Here is a 20880-nt window from a genome sequence, read left to right on the forward strand (position 1 = left end):
ACAATTGATGGACCTATACTGACACATCATTATAACCTAATGTCCAAAGTTTATATTAGGATTGACTATTGGTATTGACATTCTATGAGTTTTGATGACCATTGTTGTATCATATAGAGTGGTTTACTACCTGACAATACTTTCTGCTCCATCTATTCATCCCTCTCTTGCTCACAGTCCCTGATAATCACTGATCTTTTACAGTTTTCATAGTTTTGCCTTTTCCAGAATGTCATGTGGTTGGAATCATACAGTATGATTCCAACAGTATGTAGCTTTTTCAGATTGTAGCTTTTTCAGATTGACTTCTTTCAGTTAGTAATATGCATGCAAGTTTGAGCTATGTCTTTTTGTACCTTGATAACTTTTATTTTTAATTACTGAGTAATATCCTAATGTCTGGATGAACCAGTTTATTTAGTCATTTGCCTCCTGAAGGACATATTGGTTGCTTTCTAGTTTTAGAAATATATGAATAAAGCTGCTATAAACATTTGTGTGCATGTCTTTGTATAGAAATAAGTTTTCAACTCATTTGGGTGTATACCAAGGGGTGTAGTTGCTATTTTATTTAGGAACATGATAATGAATGATCACTTTGATTAGGAGACTATAGTTTTTGAATAATCAATATCAAAATTAGAGGTATCTATTGAATTTCTGAAAAAAATCAAATACAAACAGTAGTTCTCAATAGGAGACAGGCTTACTCCTTAGAGGACATTTCCCAATGTATGGAGATATTTTGGGTTATCACGGTTTTGGGGGGGGGAGTGTGTTATAGACATCTAGTAGGCAGAGGTCAGGGGGTTGCTAAATATTCTACACTGCATGGGACAGCCCTTCTGAACAGTTATCCAGGCCAAAATGTCAAAACCACCAAGACTGACAAATGCTTCAGAGTGACCCCAACTTGTTATTAAAAGAAATGCAATCCTTAAGAGCTGTTGAAAGAAAGATTCATGCTGTGGTCTAACACCGACTCAGTGATATTCTTTATAGGATGCTCTGACCACTGACTTTATTATTCAATTTAAAATGAGATATCAGTATTTGCTCACATGTGACCCAGAATGAAATGCTGCACCAAAGCTTACAAAGTTTATAACTCTAAGATCATTTTGAACCTTAACATTAAAAGTCAGAATTATATACCACCAAAATATAGATTAATTTGTAAGGCTGTGTATATTTTTATGTATACATAAAGAAGCAATTTTGTCTTGAAGTGAGTTCAGAGAATCGACAACAAGCTGCTTAAGTGAATTCCATTATTTAAAATTATTTTCTTAAGAGTACCCAAATTTAAAACAGAATCAATAATAGCACTTGCTGTAATTTTTATAGATCTGATGGTTCAGTAAATATAGGCAATCAGAAAGATACTTTGTAAGGAAAAGGACATGTAAAGTTGGTACCTGGGTCTGCAGCCCCTGGAGGATACAGGCTACTTTTACTAAGTCATTTGTGCTTCCTGGCTTCAGTTCTCCGACACATGTGTTGGCCTGCATGACTTGCACAATCTTTTCTAAATTTTAAACTTCTATGGGTCTACGTTATAGGTCAATTATTTGTGTGTGTGTGTAAATTGTAAATTTCCTTTCCATTATTTTAGGGTTATATTTATGCCTTCTCAATAGCACACGAGGGGAAATTGTTATAAATTAACTCAATTTTCCAGTGCTTTGGCTTATGTGGACTGCACGAATGACTGACACCCCACCTGCAGAGCTGAAAGTTTGGCTGGCGTTGTCATGCACAGCAAGTGTCCACAAAACCTTCATTTAATTGCATCACGGAGCATGTGTGCCTGACTGTGCTAATGTCTTCACAGCACACTTTGTTTAGGAGGAATAGGCATTCTTTCAGGTCACTTTGTTCAGGTGTTTTGGGTGGTAGGCCCTCAAAAGTTATATTTATTCAACATTTTTTAACTAGGGTTTCAAGGTTGCAGTAGTCAGCCTACTGCCACGAGCTTTAGGGAGTAATCAGCTGCAGCGATACAAAGAAACTTTTTTATCTAGAAGGACATTGCTCTTTGATTCTTCAACGTACTGGCAAATTCTCATTGTTTTTCTAGGCATTTCACCTTTAATAATATACCAAGTCAACTCCTGTTGGTCCAAACATGTGAATGCATCTATAAAATGTCAAAATTTTGGCCTCTGTTTAGGAATTGCCCATGAAGTTACTATCACCTTCTCCAAAATTGTTTGCAACAAAAATACATTTTTGACAAGTTAGTTAATTTATATACTCATTCATTACTCAGGCTTTTTTTGAGTGTATCTGCAGGGTGGGGATATCTGTGTGTGTGTGTGTGTGTGTGTGTGTGTGTGTGTGTTTAAAAAATCACCAAAAATAAGTTAGGTTAGAACTGAAAGAAAAAGTTTAGAAGATCTCTGACTTAATTTATCACAATATTTTTTTCTCCCAGATATAATTTCCTTTTTTAAGGACCCACCAATGACACTGTAAGTAAAAAATTAATTTTCTTACAGTGGAAAATCTCTTTGGAAAACCTGGAATAATGAGAAAAAAGTATTTGTGAGCTCTGGAAATTATATAGGGGTGGGCAAAGGTAGGCTTCCAGTTGTTTGTATGTAAAAATAATATAACAATAAATAATAATAAACTCTGTGTTTCCTGTACTCATAACTGTAAATCCACTTTTGTCTACTCCTGAATAAAGGTTTCTGAACTCCTGAGAGTTTAAAATGTTACTCACCTAAGGTGACAGCCTGGACAAGCCTCATGGATAATCCACAAAAAGTTGCATTGCTCCTCTTTTATACTCCTGCTTGCATGATTTAAAGAGCTCAGTATCTGCTGTGTTTTTCAGATCAGGCTAACTGACCCACTACTTTACGAATTTAAATCCTTTATGAACTAGCTATGGGTTCTTGGTTGATTAAAGTGATTCTAAAATAAATCATGTCATGTGCCTTGTGTCACTAGATCCAGTCATTAATCTCACTCCATTAAACTACATCCCCTGAGTGCTTGGACTCTCACACAGGCCTGGCCTGCAGACAGCTCTCCGTGTCTAACTTGCATAGTGACTTAGAGGCCTGTTTTTGAAGCAATCCAGTGTCGGTAATACGCCACCATTGTGTAGACACCAGGTTTGTTCCTTTGACCACAGTTATCTCCCCAGCTCACAATTCCAATGAGATACCAGGTATCTTTAACATCCTTTATGACCAAAGGCCCCCCAGAATCACCCTGAAAAGAAATGAAGAAAGAAGATAAAGAATATTAGCTAAACATAAGGCTTATTACTTAAGATTTTCCAATGAACTACATATTTTATTATTAAGCATATGTATAGATTACCAATTTTAGGATAATTAACTGAAACATGGATTTTAAAAGTTACAAAAGTCTTTAAAAACCTATGAAATTTCAATTTTCACATTTTGTTTTTCAGCTTTATGGATACAGAATTGACAGATAAAATTGTATATCTTTAAAGTGAACAGCATGATGATTTGACATACTATACTTTGTGAAATGACTAGCACCATGAGGTTAACACATCTACCCCTCACATAGTTACCCTGGTGGGAGGAGGAGGGTAAGATGCTTCAGGTCCACGCTTAGCAAATTTTAAGCATGTAACACAGAAAGTCAAGCTGATGTCATTTTTCTTCTGACTCTAAGCAGGGTGCTTGGACTTCCCTGTTCTCAGACAGACTAAGCCACATGCCATGCACCCAGTTGCAATCAGTGTATTCCTGTCTTGGACCCCTGTGGCTGAGTCCCTTCCTCAATAACTTTCCCATTTTTTCTATGATTCCAGCTTTGTCTTATCACTCACTTGCACCGTCATGGGTTAGGAATCTTATCTCTGCTCCCCAGTCCAGGGAAGTCTCTTCATGACCACCAGTCCTTCCTGAGACTTATCACTTAAGCTCACCATTTGCCTAGGTTCCCGCATCCTGTCTGCTCCTAAACTCCTGGCGCTACCTGCCCCGTCTGTCAGGCATACACCTCTCTCAGGATTCCCCGAATCCTAGCTGCCTTCCTCCATATTCTTAACAACTGAGGCTAGATGTGTGTCAATCCTGCTCTTGTCCAGCCTGTATGCTACATAGAGATGTAGGTGGCATACCTTTTCCTGACAGAGGTTGCCCATGTTGTGTAAATCTGTGGGACTCGGGGAAGGGCTTGCGCCACCTGATATCAATACCATTCGAATCATTTCCCCAGGTAGAATCATCTCCTTTGTGTTTTCAAGGATCTCACAGTATAAGGCAAGTGCCTCTAAGAAGAAACACACTTGTATACCTTGTTAGAACACATACGTGCAGGACAGATACTGGATGACAGAGGAGGACATGGTGGAGCTCCAGAGTCATGACATGGCCTGATCCACCTTGTTAGTGTTTGCAGTTTCTCCCCACTCCTTAGGCTGAAACCCAGCAGATTACTTGGGGCCCCCTCGAATGTGAATTGTAATTTCACACCTTTGTAATTGTGGCTGTGCTCTTCCTCTTTTCTGTAGTATTCTTTTCTTACTCTATAGCTGTGCAAGTGCTATTTATCCTTCAGGCCTCATTGAAATGCGATCCCTCTGATAACTTGCTATGAAATCTTCCCTTCAAGCTAAAAATATTTTCTCTTCATTATGTCATTTATGACATGACATCATAGTTCATTGTTCATGATTGTATCCTTTCCAAATGTGAGCCCTTTAATGAAATGAAGTTTTATGAATCTTTGAACTTGGGTATTAAGAAAATTTAATTTTATAGTTAGTTTGTTTGATAGCATCAGTGGAACTCTGATCATTTCATTTTGCTTAATAAAACATTTAAAATATGTATGTTGTGAAATTTGCATTTAGAAACTGTTGAACTGACAAGATGTCTGTATTTTATACTAGTATAAAGAACATAGAACATTTATTAAGCCAGATAAAAAAATTTTGAGTCAATGATATTAAAAGTAATCTCTCCCACCTACCCTGCAGGCATCATAAATGCCTTCCAGATATCCTGCACAAAACATCCCAAACTTTATGTCGCTGCCATATACTTGTGGTTGCTTGCATACATCATCGCTTATGATCTTGAGTCTGGCTTCTCGGAGATCATTTTGAGATTCCCCTTAAAAAAAACAACAACAAAGTAATTTTAGTGTTTATGATCAGCATCCTTCGCTAGAATGAAGTGAGCAGATACTTTTAGAATCTTTCCTGTAAGAAATTTGTCAACACAGCATGAGGCTGTAAGCAGTTTCCAGAGGGGAAATATTCTGTGTAAAATCTGGCACATTTAAATGATTTTTATCCTCATCACATTTTTATAAATACCTAAAACTGTTTTGTTTCTTTTACTGGAAAATCTTTGTATCTTTATGTTAAAAATGATTGATTTATATATTTAGGAAGGTATTCATTTTAAAAAACAAAGTTTGTATTTGTAGGTCTTCATAGTTTTCTCTCTTGGCTTGATAAAATAACTGTAATACCATGTGTATTTATTTTATCCTTTACATTTTATGGAGAACTTTCACACATAAAATAACATTTAAAGGCAACAATTTCATGTTCTATGTATTGTAAGTCTGGGGCTCCAGATTATAGACTAGGGGTTGTAGAAACCAATATTATGGCTGGAAGACAATTGCCTGTGGTACAAGCAAGGACTATCACAAGTGTGCACAAATACTTTATATCAAACCTCATCGTTGTTGGGAAACTGACACTATAATATACAGGATTCAGTGATGATGCCCACGATTCCGTTGTGATCTCCTTCCCCCTAGTTGGAATATAATGGATGCATTCTTATGATTATGTTGTTAGGGATACATGACAGAATTTTTTAGGCGTAATTAAGATAAATTCCATTTGACCTGAGTTCTTCAAAAAGAATGGATTATCCACAGTGGGCCTGGCTTAATCAGGTGAGCCCTTTTAGAGAGGGCTTAGGCCTTTCCTGAATTTAAAGACTTTTTTCCAAAGATGGTGAAAAAACAAGCTGCCACAAGTTCTCCAGCTGCAAGAAACTGAACTCCACCAACAACCAATAAGCTGCAGATGAGACCTCAACCCTATTCAACACCTTGATTGCTATTTAAATAAATCCTGGAACTCCCTGAACTATTTCTCAACTATTGTGGGGGTACTGGATAACATTTCTCATAAAATGTAGATATTTTGAAAGGAATGAACCATTTCATTAATTTTCTTTATTATTTTCTTGCTTTTGTTTTTATTAAGTTCTAATTCTTATTATTTCCTTCTTTCTGCTTGTTTTAGGTTTATTTTGCTGCTCTTTTCTAGTTACTTGAAGTGGGAACTTAGGTTATTGATTTGAGAACTTTCAGCTGTTCTACTTTACACATTTGCTGTAAATTTCCTTCTCTGCGTTGTTTTAGCTGCATTCTGCATATATTGATATGTTGTTTTCATTTTAATCCAGTTTTATGTATACTTAAATTTTTCCTCAAGACTTCCTCTCTGCACTATGGATTATTTAGAGGTGTATTGTTTAATTCCTAAGCATTTGGAGACTTTCCTGTTATCTTTCTGTTACTAGTTTCTAGTTTGATTTCATTATGATCAGAGAGCATACTATGTATGATTTTAATTTTTTTAAATTTGTGGAGGGTTGTTTTATGGATGTAAATATGGTCTATCTGGGCGAATGTCCATAGGTGCTTGAAAAAGTGGGTCTTCTATTGTTCAGTACAGAGTCATACACATGTCAGTTAAATTTTATTGCTACTTAAAAAGTATTATGCCTGGTATAATTCTATGCCAGCCTCAAACTCCAAGCCAGGATCATTTCATCCCACCAGCCAATGGGAATCCAGCATGCCCCTCCCATCATCATCAGGGAAGCAGAGCCTGCAAACTCTGTCTTAGGGTGAAACCTGTTAGGTAGAGTGCAGACATAGGGTGTCAAGCCTACAGCTCCACTCAGTCACCCCTGGAAGTGTTATGAAACTATGGATAATAATTTCTGTGGTTGGTAATATGACCTTAAAAAAGCAACACACTTCTCAGCTTGTATAATATGGAATGAAAGCACATGGGGCATCTATTCTTGGCCACATTAGTGAAAGGTATTCCTAGTTTCTTAATAGAGACTGAGAATTAAGGGTGTATTCTTTAGAATTTATTGTATATAAATTGCATAGAGGTCTGTGAATGGATTTTGTCATTCTCAGAAAACCTTTTCTTTTCTTCTGAAGCTCAGAGTTAAAGAAACACACTTGCTATTGTATATGTATATGCCTGGACCAGATTTCAGAATCCAGAGTATGTCTGACTAAGTATGCCCAAAAACATTTAAAAATGAAACCATTTTTATTCTTAGGAGATTAATTAACATTATCAAGTTAAATCATCTTAGAGAGAGCAATAGAAGTACTGTTATCAGAGATGATTTATTTCTACACAGTATTCTTAGTTCTGATCACTTTAAAATTAGCCTCTTGTGAAGCAGATTTTGCTGCAAATGGAGATTGTAGCTCAGCAAAGGAAAATTTTGTAAGGCCACTGAGGAAAGTGAAAGTCTGAGATGGAAAACTGAGAGGAGGAGATGGAAAGGATAAAGAAGGCCCACAGAGATGGGGCTCGGTGTGAGGGAGTGTTGGAGTGAAGGTGGGCATGAGGATTACAACATAGCAATGTATACCTGGCATTGTATAGAGAACAGCATGTAGAGATAGAGTTTGGTATAACTGAAGGAACATTTTTTATGACTTTTAAAGCCTACCCTTTTAGAACTTCCTCTTCCCCATTGCATGTGATTCTGACCAGGCGGCCAATCACAGACCTGCTTTTCTTGGTATAGGCTTAGGTTGTGTATCTGAATTAGCCAGCCAATGAGAGTGCTCCTGCACACAAACTGGGCCAAAAGGGGTCTTTCAGGGAGTAACAGATTCTGGCAAAGAGAGAGATGTGTTCGTCCCTCAGGATCTTGTAGGTAAAGACGGTGTGAACCCTGAGCTGTTGATGGCCACCTTAGAAGCTGGAATCTCTCCATAGGAAAAGGAAAACAGAGCCAGAGAATGGAATGATGCAGAAATTTAGAGCCTGATGACATCATGAGCCCTGAAACCAGCTGTATCTGAAGCCAGACTAAACTCCTTTCTTGATTCCCAAATTACAAGAGCAACATTTGCCATTTTATCATTATTCTTTGCTTTAGCTAATCTGATTTTGAATTTCTGTCACTTGCAAGACAGGAGCCCTAACTAATCCAACCAACTTGTGTGGAAATGGCCAGCAGGGATGACATTGATGGGAAAATGAAATCACGCTGCTCTAAACAAGGCTTAGTACTACTCTGTGATCCTTTCTTGAGATACCCACCACCGTAGTAAAGCGCTCCAAATCCTGTGATATAGACAGTTGAATTTGGTGGGAAGGATGCAGAAGCTTCTGGCAAACAAACCCGGCGAATGTCATCAGTGAAGGCAACTCTGGGAGAAAACTGCACAACAGCAATGTCATACTCTCTTGCTGGGGAGTGATACCTTTCATGAACAATAATTCTTCTGACATTTCTTTTCATCAAAGGAGGATCGATGGTTGTTCCAAAGCTAACAGTCCATTGACGTGGATTTGCACTACTGGGAAAGATGAGAAATGAACAGACTACAAACTGCACAAAAATAATTGTATGTAGGCTAATAAAAAATACCATACTGAAAATATTTGGTTGCAATAATAGCTTTCTTTTACTATTTAAATATAGTCTAGTGCTATTATTTTAAAAGACAAAACATATATAAACAGCATCTTTGAGCTAATACAAATTATTAAATTTTAGAATTGCAAAGCACATAAAATATCAGTCATTTATCTCTTCATCAAATATTTATTGAACATTTATGTGCTGAGCACTATTCCAAGTGCTGAGGATAAAATGGTGAATAAGAAAGAAAAGTTCTCTGAGGTGAGAGTATTACTTCCTTGTGAAAGAAAAGAATGAAATCAAGAAATCGATAAATAACCAAACAGTGATAAGGACTATGAGTAAAATAAAATAGATCAATGGAATAGAGTACCAGGGGGTAGTTAAGGAAGGTTCTGTTGAAATATGACAATTAGGCTAATACATGGTTGATGGACAGTCACCTGTGAGAAGATTGGAAGACCAGTTTCCAGACAAACTTCCCAAGTTTTTCACCACATGCACTGCAGTACAAGGTGCAAAGGAAGGTTGGTGGGGGGATGAGGTTGGAGAGGTGGGTGGGAACCAGATTACAGAGTGCCTTTGTTTTTTTTAAATAGAGAATGTGATCTTTAGTCTTTTGGTATTCTTTTTTTTTTTTAAAGATTTTATTTATTTATTTTTAGAGAGGGAAGGGAAGGAGAGAGAGAGAGAGAGAGAGAGAGAGAGAGAGAGAGAGAGAGAGAGAGATAAACATCAATGTGCGGTTGCTGGGGGTTATGGCCTGCAACCCAGGCATGTACCCTGTCTGGGAATCGAACCTGCGACACTTTGGTTCCCAGCCCACACTCAATCCACTGAGCTACGCCAGCCAGGGCTTACAGAGTGTCTTACAGGTCATGAACAAAGTGCCTGGCCTTTATTCAAATGACACAGGAATTCACTGGATGATTTTAAGATGACAGTACTTTAGTCTCATTTAGATTTTTGAAAAATCATATTGGTTCTTTCTGGAGAATAGATTGTTGGAGGGTAAGAGTGGATGAGATAAATGGTTATGTGAGAGATGGTTGATTGTGTGTGACTTTAGCTTATGAGCTTCAGTAACTGGTGGATAATTGTACATATAGGGATTGGAAAGGTCATCTAGTAACAGAAGATCATCTAGTAAGGAAAATAAGGCCTAGATGGGCTATACTGTTTGCCTAGATCACATGTCTATTTCTCTCTCTGTTTTTCTCCTTATAGGACATGTCCCTCACCCAAATCTATTTATTAATAACAAGATAAATGTTCCTTAGTTAATTAATTGAACATTATCCACAAGGTATAAGCAAAGAGACAAATACTGCCCATATAAAGACTTGTTTCTCAACCTAATTATTTCTTAATAGGTAGTATCATAGAAAGAAGCATTTATTATAAGCATATCAGTGGAACTTAAGTCCAAACTGACAGCTGATGGGATTATTATTTTTATTTTTAAAGTAATTTAAAGTTTTATTTTTATGCATAATTTTGATGTGAAAACATACTAATGAGTAAAGCTAAATAAAATTTGTTTATAAACAATTGTTTATGTAGCATAAATAGACATTTTTATTTATAAATCAGTCTTTTGTGAGATTTATTGGTGCAAATCTGTCCTCTCAACTTAATCATGCCTAGATGAACCTCACATAAATTAGATATTTTGAACTTGGAACAGAAAAGAACAGAATTGTATTTACTCAAATGGGAGTGATCATTCTAACACTTTCCAACAATGGTTTGACACTATTTAATATAGGTTGTGTTAACTACATATGTAGATTACAAACCAGAAAGAAATATCTGACATGAGAGATGCTAAGTGAAGATTATGAATAAACTTAAAAAATTTTAAATCTGGCCCCAAATCAATAAGATGCAATTTACTGGTGATAAATATAAAAACAGTAATTTAGATCCCCAAATAAATTGTAAGAAATTGAAAGTGATGACATTTGGTTTGAAAACCATCCCTATAAAAAGGATATGGGAATATTGTTGAGCTTTAAAAAAAGCACATAATGAGGCTCCTTAAAGGACTAACTCAATATTATACTACAATAACATCAACTCATCTGAGTAGAAAAGACCACACCAAGTAATTTAGTTCTCTCACGGAGCCAGTGTCTGAGAGATGGGGCTTGCAATGAGGAAGACAGATTCTGTGTTCAAGTCTACCATCTCCTAACATTGTGGCTTTTGGGCAAGTTACTTAACTTTCCTTATTTCCCTCAGTGAAAAAGAGCTTACTAAGTGAGGTTTACCAAGTGAGGTGGGTGCAAGAATCATATAAAACGAACCTTAAGAACCTAACCATGTGTTTGTGACACACTGGGGCTTATGTAAATAATGGTTTTTATGAGAACACTCTCAAGTGGTGATTGCACTTGAGCCCTTCTGCAGTTGGGGCACCTTTGCCTTAGGGTCCTTTCTTTACCTTGGAACCTTTCGTCTTTAAGTGTCTGTGGCTATTGACAAGTTCTTACTTGATTATGTAGTTCTTTTCCACAAGAAAATATCTCAGGTACATGAATATAATTATGTGTCATCTCTGCCAGAGCGTTCTCAGGATAAAATGGTCTTCCAGAACAGTTTCTCAAGCCTTAATGTGTAAATAAATAACATGGGGAGCCTAACAAAATTCGGTGCCTGATTCTGTAAGCTGGAGATAGGGCTTGAGATTCCTGCATTTTTAAACTAAATTTATTGGGGTGATATTGGTTTGCAAAATGATACAGGTTTCAATTGTAGAACTCAATAACACATCATCTGCACGTTGCATTATGTGCTCATTGCCTGAAGCAAAGTCTCTTTCCATCCCCATCACCTACCTTTGCCTGCCTCCACCTAGCCCACAGCCCACACCCCACCATCCCCCTCTCCCCCTGGCTATCACCACACTGTTGTATGTGTCTGTGTGTGTGTGTAATATATACATTTGCTTAATCCCTTCACATTTTATCCAGTCCTCCAACACACCTCGTCTCTGACAGCTGTCAGTCTGTTGCACTTATCCTCTGTTTCTATTTTGTTCATCAAGTTATTTTCATTAAATTCCACATATACATGGAATCATATGATATTTGTCTTTCTCTGACTGGCTTATTTCACTGAGCATAATCCAGCATTTTTAACTAGTTTCCTAGTTATGTCAATGCTGCATGTCTGTGAAGTATGCTTTGAGTGGCAAAGCTGTATGGATATTCCAGCAACGTTGTTTACCACCCAGTACTCTCCACTACTCTAAGAGCATTTCATTTTGTCAAGTTCTTGTTAGGTGTATTGTCCTGGACAGAATTCGCCATTCTAGGCAGGATCTGACTGACAACGAATCTGACATCTCATTTATTGTAGTTTTTACATTTCTTTTAATGTAATCTAAATCACGATGTAGTTTTGTGAACAGCCTTCTCATAGTATATCTTCCAACAAAAATTCCTGAGCAGTTTTCACATGTTAAAGCATGTATCTGCTTTCTGTACTGATGTACTTGGATTTTTACAATCCATGTTAGAGCCTTACATATATACCTACTAAATTTCATCATTTAATTCTTGCTTATTACTCTAACATAAAGTCCTTTGAAATTCCTTTTTTCAAACCCACACATTTATTTTTCCTTTCCAGTGCAGGCTATCATCTACTTTGTTGGGGATTACTTCCACATCACCTGCCAAGACTACAAAATATACCGTTTTGGATAGGCTGCAGGGTTGAGGTCTTTGATGAGCCATAAAAAGTATCCTCAGTCTTTCTACAGCAATTCTTAACCATCATCATTTGATAAGAATCGTTTAGTTACTGAGCTACCTATTACCCTTACATTCAACGTATTTAATTTCCCCAGAAGCCTTTTTACTTTACTTTGTCATTATATCAATTATATTACTTATCTTGAGAAGTGTGTTTAGTTCTTGGAAGCATGTTTTAAGGGACACTGACAAAATCGAGAAAATTCAGAAAAGAAGCAGACATGGGCAAGTTGATGCTGTGAAATAAAGTAGTGATGTTTATTTTCACATATGCTTTGGATATTCCCACTAATTTTATAATGTTTTGCCTAAAAAGGAGAAATGCAGGAATAGCCCTTTTATCAGTGAAAGAACAAATATCAATGGATAGAAGTTATTCGAGTGCAGATTTGGTCACTGGTGTTATAAAGACCTTTGCAAAAGCAGAGCCATCTACCACAAAATTGGTGAACTTTGGAGCAGTATACCCTCCATCACTTTGAGATATTCAGTCCTACACTAGGTACCTGCATAAAAGATTTCTATGCTTTCTAACATATTGGCCTATTGAGTTCTCATGTCTTTTGAAGTTCAAGGATCCAAGTCTCTAAAAAGACTTAGACTCATAGGAAGGCAGAATTTACTCTAATATCAAAAGTCAGGGTTTTAGGGCTCCAGAGGAACATGAGTCCATCTATTTTTAACACACTATGATTTAATAACTTGTCCAAGATCACAGAGATCAGGCACAGCTCTCCTACTGTCTGGGACAATCAGTGTTTTGTTCCCTGAATCCTCCTGCCACCTGCTTTACAGAAAGACCAGGAACCCCTGTTATGTCCATGATATTTGGTGCTGGAGAAAGGTCATAAAGTGAATCTACTTAGAAAGAAATCCAAAATTTAAAATGTAACAGTAATAAAAAAGTGACTGGCTATTTTTTGAAAAGTAAAACTAAAATTATGAAAAATCATTTTATATTTAGAGAATGTATATTGTAACTATGCTTAGAATGTGTGAAGAATTGTTAACTGTTCATCTGAAACAATTGTATGATAGCAGAAATGCTATCTTTCCTTCCGGTTTGCCTTTTGCAGTACCATGGTCCAGAGGGCACTAGAAACCTTATATGAAGGTTTCGTTGGGTGGCCCACGGGTGTCTTAATCTTTAGTTACTCAGAGGGATCTTTTTCAAAGTGTGTTCTTTCATGTTGGTAATTTTCTCATTTTGGTTGTGAACTGCTATAATTCCATCAGCTCTTCATATCAGTGCTACAAAATTTGAATTGATCGTTTCCCTGTTATCACAGCTACCAACATTGTCCATCTATTGAAGATTTCAAGTTCACTTTGTAATTAATTTATCTGTGATCAGGATGAGTTTGGCCCAAGTGTTTGGCAGAAACAGACACTAGTATCAAGTGAAGAGGATTGTTTGAGAAAGTACTTATTATATATGTTAATAGTAAATTCTTTGTGCTAGGATGACTTTGGCTTCTTTACACGATTTCTTTAGAACTCTGTGAGCACTAGAATAATGACTACTATACCCACACCAACCAACTTTCCAAATTAGTATGCAAGTGTAACATTATTTTAGAAAAGAACCTGAAAGGAGTTTCTCATTTTACCTCAGTAATATTTGGAAGTATTACTTATCAGTCAGAACATAATAAAACTTAGAAGTTGTTTTTTTTTTTAGCAGTAGTGGGGTCTAAGTTAAGGTCTGTAACTTACTTCTTAAAGCAGTGTGCTGCAGTGACGAGCCATGTATTACTAATCAAAGTGGCCCCACACTGATGGACATTAAAACGCTGAAGGGAAGCTTGCCACGGCCAGGCAGCCTTGGCCGCAATGTCTCCAGACATTATCCTGTTGGCAATTAATGGAACAACTCGTTTACCACAACCTGAAAGAGATGAGATCATTAAGTTATAGAAATGTCTCTATAATTTTTGATACAAAGATCTTAATAGAGTATTACAATGCAATATTTACATCTATTGTTATTTAAATATGCTCAATATTAATAGCTATCCTCTGTATTTATTGATATACTGATGTTTTGCTCTCTCCCTACATGTATAGATGTGGCTATATATTGCCTACTGAAGCTATGTACAGCCGCAAAGGGTTGACACACTACAAAGTGTGTATCCTAAGACTTTGTGGTGTCAGTTATCTATATGTCCTGGAAGCTCATATAAGATCATTGTTTTCCAGTTTTAGGTGATTCAACAGTGTTACTTTGACATAAACTTTTCAGAAGAGAGGTGACCAGACAAGTAACTTCCTATTTGTTGGAACTCCTTCTCCTGTATGTTTTTCTGAGTGACTAGTTCATAAAGTGTGCATGAGTTGAATGTATCATGATCAGTCTCTCACTCTCCGGGATGAGGGTCCCATGTCTCCACATAACACCACATTCACTCTTGGTGAGAATAAATATGTATTCTGTTATGTGCTCCAGATCAGAGATTGGTTTGCTCTTTAGGGGTCCTGCTATGAATTAAATCTGTTTAAAGTATGGTGCTAACAAAGAAAATATAGTCGCTTCAATTCTTGATCCAACTAATTAGGTATCAAAAAAAATTATTTTACTGGTATTGATTACACTCCAACTGTGGCCAGTCATTTTAGAAATCTCCATCACTCTGCCATCATTCAAGTTTGCACTACCATTTTTCTTATCTGGAAGACAGCAACAGTGTCCCCGTTTATCTCCCTGACTCTATCTAGTCTTGTTCCTCCAATCTGTTCCCCACACTGAAAACTGTGTGGTCTTCACAATATGAGTTAAACCCGCCAGTGATTTCTCACTGCTCTCCAGATACTGAAATGCTACAGCATGGTTCGGGCCTTTGGTCACCATTCATCATGGTTTTTCTGATACCCTCAACCCCCATTCTATGTTCCAGCCACACTGGAACAATTACAAGAAATGACCGTGTACTTTCTTTTCAGAAGACATTTTTACATACTACTTCTGTCCAGGACACCACTTGTCACCTGACACATGGCATCTCCTCTTTGCTGTCTTGAGTCCCTTTCTGACTGGACAAGATGAGGTTAGCTGACTGTGATTTACTGTCATACCAGTGTGGACATTCTCTGTCATAGCATTTATCATAATATTTTAAGATTTCCTGATTTATTTATGTCTTCCCCTACCTTCAAATTCTTAATTTTAGAAGTAGGATCATGTCACTTCTGATTATATTTACTTTCTGGAACTTGGTAGATGTTAAAATGGTGTTTGTTGAATGAATGAATGAAAGAAAGAAAATGTATAGTGTGGTGTGTTTGTAAGATACATAGGTGAAATCATAAACACCTTTGCTCAAATTCATCATCACTTTTATAAAACCTTTGAAAATTTTGACCACAATGACACAAAGTAAGAAAGTGGAGCTGCTGTTCACCATGAAGGTGAGATATACTAAGCAAGTTTTATAGGTCAGTCACAGATAGGGGTTGATCTCCCCACTTATCACTTTCTCATTATTTTATTTCTCAGCAGAAAGCACATTTTAATAGCATTTTAAAAATTTAGAAAAGCAAGTCCATTTATTCCAAACCAGAAATATATGTAGCGTATTCAAATTGCTTCAAAATTTCAACCATATGAAATGTTTTTCCTTTTTTAACTTTATTTTTATTGTTTACACTGTTATAGACATCCTCATTGCTTTCCCCCTTTGCCCACCTCCACTTGGCCCCTGTAACCCCCTTCCCTCTAGCCATCACCACACCATTGTCTGTATGTATGGGCTATGCATATATTAAACTATTTTTTTTTAACATGAGAAAAGATCTGTCTCAGAGTTAGAAAAAAAGTATTTCTATATTGTAAGGTATTTCTATAGTATTTCTAAAGTATTTCTATAAAGAATTTTATTCTTTCCCAAAGAAAAGTTGCACATTGATGGGAAATTCTGAGGTAATATTCAAAGATATTATCCTTTCTGATATAGAAAATTGAACTTGTTTTTATTAGCTAACTAGACTTACATGCTTGGACAGTTAACTTCCCTGTTGATGAGCTCATTGCTGAAAAACAAAATAGAACAAGTAATAATAATTTGATATCCTCTTGATTGGCCTGCATAACCTTCATTATCAGAGAATATTGACCATATATATATTCTAAACAGTTGAACATACTCATCAGTCAGGAGAACGGCTATCTGATACAATAGGATATGGGTATACTTTTTATAGAGACGTATAAGCAACCTTCAATTAGGTAGGTGTCTAATACCTCAAGCAGTGGGTGATTAAGGCACAAAGAGTGGATAATTAAAACTCACAAACAGTTTTTGAGCAGTGGTTTTCCAATGGTGTGGGATAAAGCCTCTTTGGATTTTGCCTCAGAAGACAGAGAAATCAAGGAAAGAGAGAACAAGTAGATGGGGTTTTGAGGCTCAAACACAGACTTAATCAGAATAGATCTGCTTTAACCTATTCTATTTAAGAGTTCATATAAGCCTTTCTTTGGTGAAAGCATTTAGGAATTAAAAAAAAAACTTTAAAAACTCTGACAAAAACTGTGTTTAAAACACAATTCCTAAACTATCAAAATGCTTTTTTTCTGAAGAATGAACTACTGTGTTTTCTTATCCAACATCTGATGAATATATTGGCAAAGGTCAATTATTGGATATAAATTAAGATTATATCCAATAATCTTAATTCTGTTAATTTCCAACAAAGTTAGGAATCTAACTTAATCTTAATTCTGTTAATTTCCAACAAAGTTAGGAATCTGATACAGAAAACATGAACACTTAAACTTAAGTTGGGAGACTTCCAGTCAAAATGATGGCATAGGTAAACATGGTTTGCCTTCTCACACAACCAAATCAAAATTACAAATAAATTATAGAACAATCATCACTCAGAACAGTCAGAAATCGAGTTAAATGGAAGTCTGACAACTATGGAATTAAAGAAACTACATCATCCATCCAGACTGGTAGAGGGAACAGAGATGTAGAACAAGTGGTCCCACATCCACATGTGGTGGGTAGAAATAATAGGAGAGATATCTCAGGAGTAAGGAATCCCAGCCCCACACCAGGCCACCCTGCCCAGGGTGCCAGTACCAGAAAGATAAGTTCCTATAACCCTGGCTGCAAAAACCAGCTGGGACTCAGCCAGTGGAAGAAACTTCTGGAGCCTCAACTAGTTCCTCTTAAAGAACCAACATACCAGATTTACTCAGACTCACTCCCTCTGAGCACCAGTACCAGAAAGGTAGCTTGAAAGGTACCAGTGGCATACAGGGAGGAAATGAAGTGTCTGGCATCAAGGCAGGAGCTAGGGACAGCTTGCTCCCAGACAGAAAGGCAGGCAGAGGCCATTGTCTGTTTTCTGAACTCTCCCCTCACAGAGCCACAGAGCCACAGAGCCGCAGAGCCATAGTGCCAGCAGCCTGGTGCCATATCACAGGCTCCATCAACATGGTTAACACTGTTTGACCCACCCTGGAGATCCCTTGAGACTCCGTCCCACCCAACTTGTGGGCCCACCCAACTTATGGGTCCACCCAAGCAACTTTTCATATGAATGGCTCATACTTCACAATTTCCTAAATCCTCTAAAACAAGCAGTAGTCAGCCTCCATAAGTCCCTAGCTAGCTCATTGCTAGGGTACCTATTGCTAAGTGGGCCCAGCCTAGGTACTAGAAGCAGCCAGCCTAGATTCACAACTTGGTTTTCCCTGGGAATCTCCAAGCACAGCACAAGTGGCAGCAATCTCAGATTGCTTTATAACTCAGGCAGGGTGGCCCTCGGCAGAACACAGGTGGCAGCTGATGTTGGCCTGTACAATCTGGGAAACCCTAGGGTTTATACACCCAGTAGACAGCTACAGACCACAATGGAGAACCATCACCCTGCATCTGCACAGCTGATCCTCCACAGAGGGCAGGAGGTGGTCGTGGTCATGACCATGGTCAGTGGCCACAGCTAGTCCTTACAACTGAGTGGTCTGGGTAAGTCCCTCCCACTGACCTGCAACAGCAATCAAGGCTCAACTACAAGAGGAGGGTATACTTAGCCCACACAAAGGGTGCACCTTGATTACCCAGCTTGGGTGACATGGGAATCTGTGCCACTGGATCCTATAGGACACCAACTACATTAGGCTATGCTACCAAAACAGGGAGTCACAGCAGCTCTACCTAATACATAGAAACAAACAAAGGGAAGCTGCCAAAACGAGGAGACAAAGAAATGTGGACCAAATGAAAGAACAGATCAAAACTCCAGAAAAAAAAAAAAAACTAAACAAAATGGAGATTAGCGATCTATCAGATGCAGTGTTTAAAACACTGGTTATAATGATGCTCAAGGAACTTAGTGAGGACCTCACCAGAATAAAAAAAGATCCAGTCAGAAATGAAGGATATACTAATTGAAATAAAGAATGATTCACAGGGAAACAATGGTAGAATGGATGAAGCTGAAAATCAGATCAATGGTTTGGAATATAAGGGAGCAAAAAACAACCTATCAGAATAATAAGAAGAAAAAAGAATCCAAAAAAATGAAGATAGTGTGAACAGCCTCTGGGACAACTTCAGGCATTCTAACATTTGCATCACAGGGATGCCAGAAGGAGAAAAGAAAGAACAAGAAATTGGAAATCTATTTGAAAAAGTAATGAAAGAAAAATTTCTTAATTTGGTGAAGGAAATAGACATGCAAGTCCAGGAAGCACCAAGAGTCACAAACAAGATGGATGCAAAGAGGCTCACTCTAAGGCACATCATAACTAAAATGCCAAAGGGTGAAGCTAAAGAGATAATCTTACAAGCAGCAAAAGAAAAGCAAACCTTTGAGAAAAGCAATTGGTTACCTGCAGAGGAATTCCCATAAGACTGTCAGCTAATTTCTCAAAAAGAACTTTGCAGGCTAGAAGGGATTGGCAAGAAATATTCAAAGTCATGAAATGCAAGGACCTACAGTCTAGATTGCTCTGCCTAGCAAAGCTATCATTTAGAATCAAAGGGCTGATAAAGAGTTTTCTAGACAAGAAAAAACTAAAGGAGTTAAATATCACCAAATCATTATTATATGAAATGTTAAAGGGACTTACTTAAGAAAAAGAAGATTTAAGCCCTGGCTGGCGTAGCTCAGTGGATTGAGCGCGGGCTGGGAACCAAAGTGTCCCAGGTTCGATTCCCAGCCAGGGTACATGCCAGGGTTGCAGGCCATAACCCCCAGCAACCGCACATTGATGTTTCTCTCTCTCTCTCTCTCTCTCTCTCTCTCTCTCTCTGCCCCCTCCCTTCCCTCTCTAAAAATAAATAAAGTCTTTTAAAAAATTTTAAAAAAATGATTGCTTTAAAAAAACACTAGAGATCAACACTAAAGAGATTAATAAAATGTTAAAGAAAAAAGAAAAAGAAGATTTAAACTATGAAAAATAAAATGGCAATAAATACATATCTATCAACAGTTGAATCTAAAAAACAAACTAATTGTGCAAAAAGAACAGAGTCATGGATTTAGAAAGAGTTTTGATGGTTGCCATATGGGAGGGAGATATGGGGGAATGGGTGAAGAGGTAAGGGGATTAAGGAGTACAAATAAGTAGTTACAGAATAGCCATGGGGATATAAAATACAGTATAGGAAATGGAGTAGCCAAAGAACTTATATGCATAACCCATGGACATGAACAATGGTGCAGGGATTGCCTGTGGGAGTGGGGGTTTCTGTGTGTAGTGTGGCAATGGGAGAAATTGGGACACCCATAATAACATAATAAGATAAAACTTTAAAAAGGAAAAAACTTAAGTTGGTAGAAGATTGCCAAAACCTACGACAATTTTCAAGATAAAATTACTTACTGAGCAGAATGAAGATAAACTGTTTTACAAATTTCTACTAAGTGGCATGTTTCTTAGACTCATGTTCTCTGCATCTAACTTCTTATTGTGTAAAATAAGAATGCTTTTTTTTCTACTTACCTTCTATCAATCCCATTTGTTAAACTAGTGATGATAAGCTCTGCAAAGTAGGAGTTTTGAAAATATTGACTTCAAAGATAGCCTTAAAGGCATGCCCAAGTCATTCACTGGTAAAGAATCATTTTCTCAAGACAGATTCTCAGTGCTTACTCTATGGAAAGTACTCAATGTTCTGTCAAATGTAGTTTGTAGGAAATTTCTTGTTTCACTTTTTTAAACAAACTAATTTAATATGTCCAATATTAGTAGTGAACTAGAATGGAAAACAGTATAATGTTAGATTCTTCAGTTAAAACTTCCTCAGCTTAGTTTGAGCAAGATGCAAATATCCCCTTTCCAGGAATGATATCAGGCGAAGTGTAACGGTTGTAAGTGTAACTGGGTTTTTAAGGGTTGAAGTGTTAGGGAGAATGACTACACCTGGAGGCACACTACCTATACACAAGTAACTAGTTATCAAAGGTTTCTAATTCTGAGCAATCTCTTCACTTTTCACGTCGAGGAG

At 37.2% G+C, this 20880-nt stretch overlaps 1 protein-coding gene across 2 annotated transcripts in view; it reads right to left on the minus strand.

The window, feature by feature from the left end:
* Positions 1 to 20880, minus strand: part of TMPRSS11A (transmembrane serine protease 11A) — a 45364-nt gene continuing 24484 nt past the window's right edge. The window contains exons 6-10 of one of the 2 annotated variants that reach the window (XM_036021297.1): positions 16409 to 16447; positions 14135 to 14306; positions 8333 to 8592; positions 4969 to 5111; positions 1 to 3225 (exon numbers count right to left, since the gene is read on the minus strand). In XM_036021297.1, the coding sequence (XP_035877190.1) occupies positions 3064 to 3225; positions 4969 to 5111; positions 8333 to 8592; positions 14135 to 14306; positions 16409 to 16447 (776 nt within the window). In that variant the 3' untranslated portion in view covers positions 1 to 3063. The remainder of the gene's footprint in view (positions 3226 to 4968; positions 5112 to 8332; positions 8593 to 14134; positions 14307 to 16408; positions 16448 to 20880) is intronic. The other variant, XM_036021305.1, reaches the window with a different exon arrangement.

Source organism: Phyllostomus discolor, chromosome 1 (genome assembly GCF_004126475.2).
Source record: "Phyllostomus discolor isolate MPI-MPIP mPhyDis1 chromosome 1, mPhyDis1.pri.v3, whole genome shotgun sequence".
Lineage (NCBI taxonomy): Eukaryota > Metazoa > Chordata > Mammalia > Chiroptera > Phyllostomidae > Phyllostomus > Phyllostomus discolor.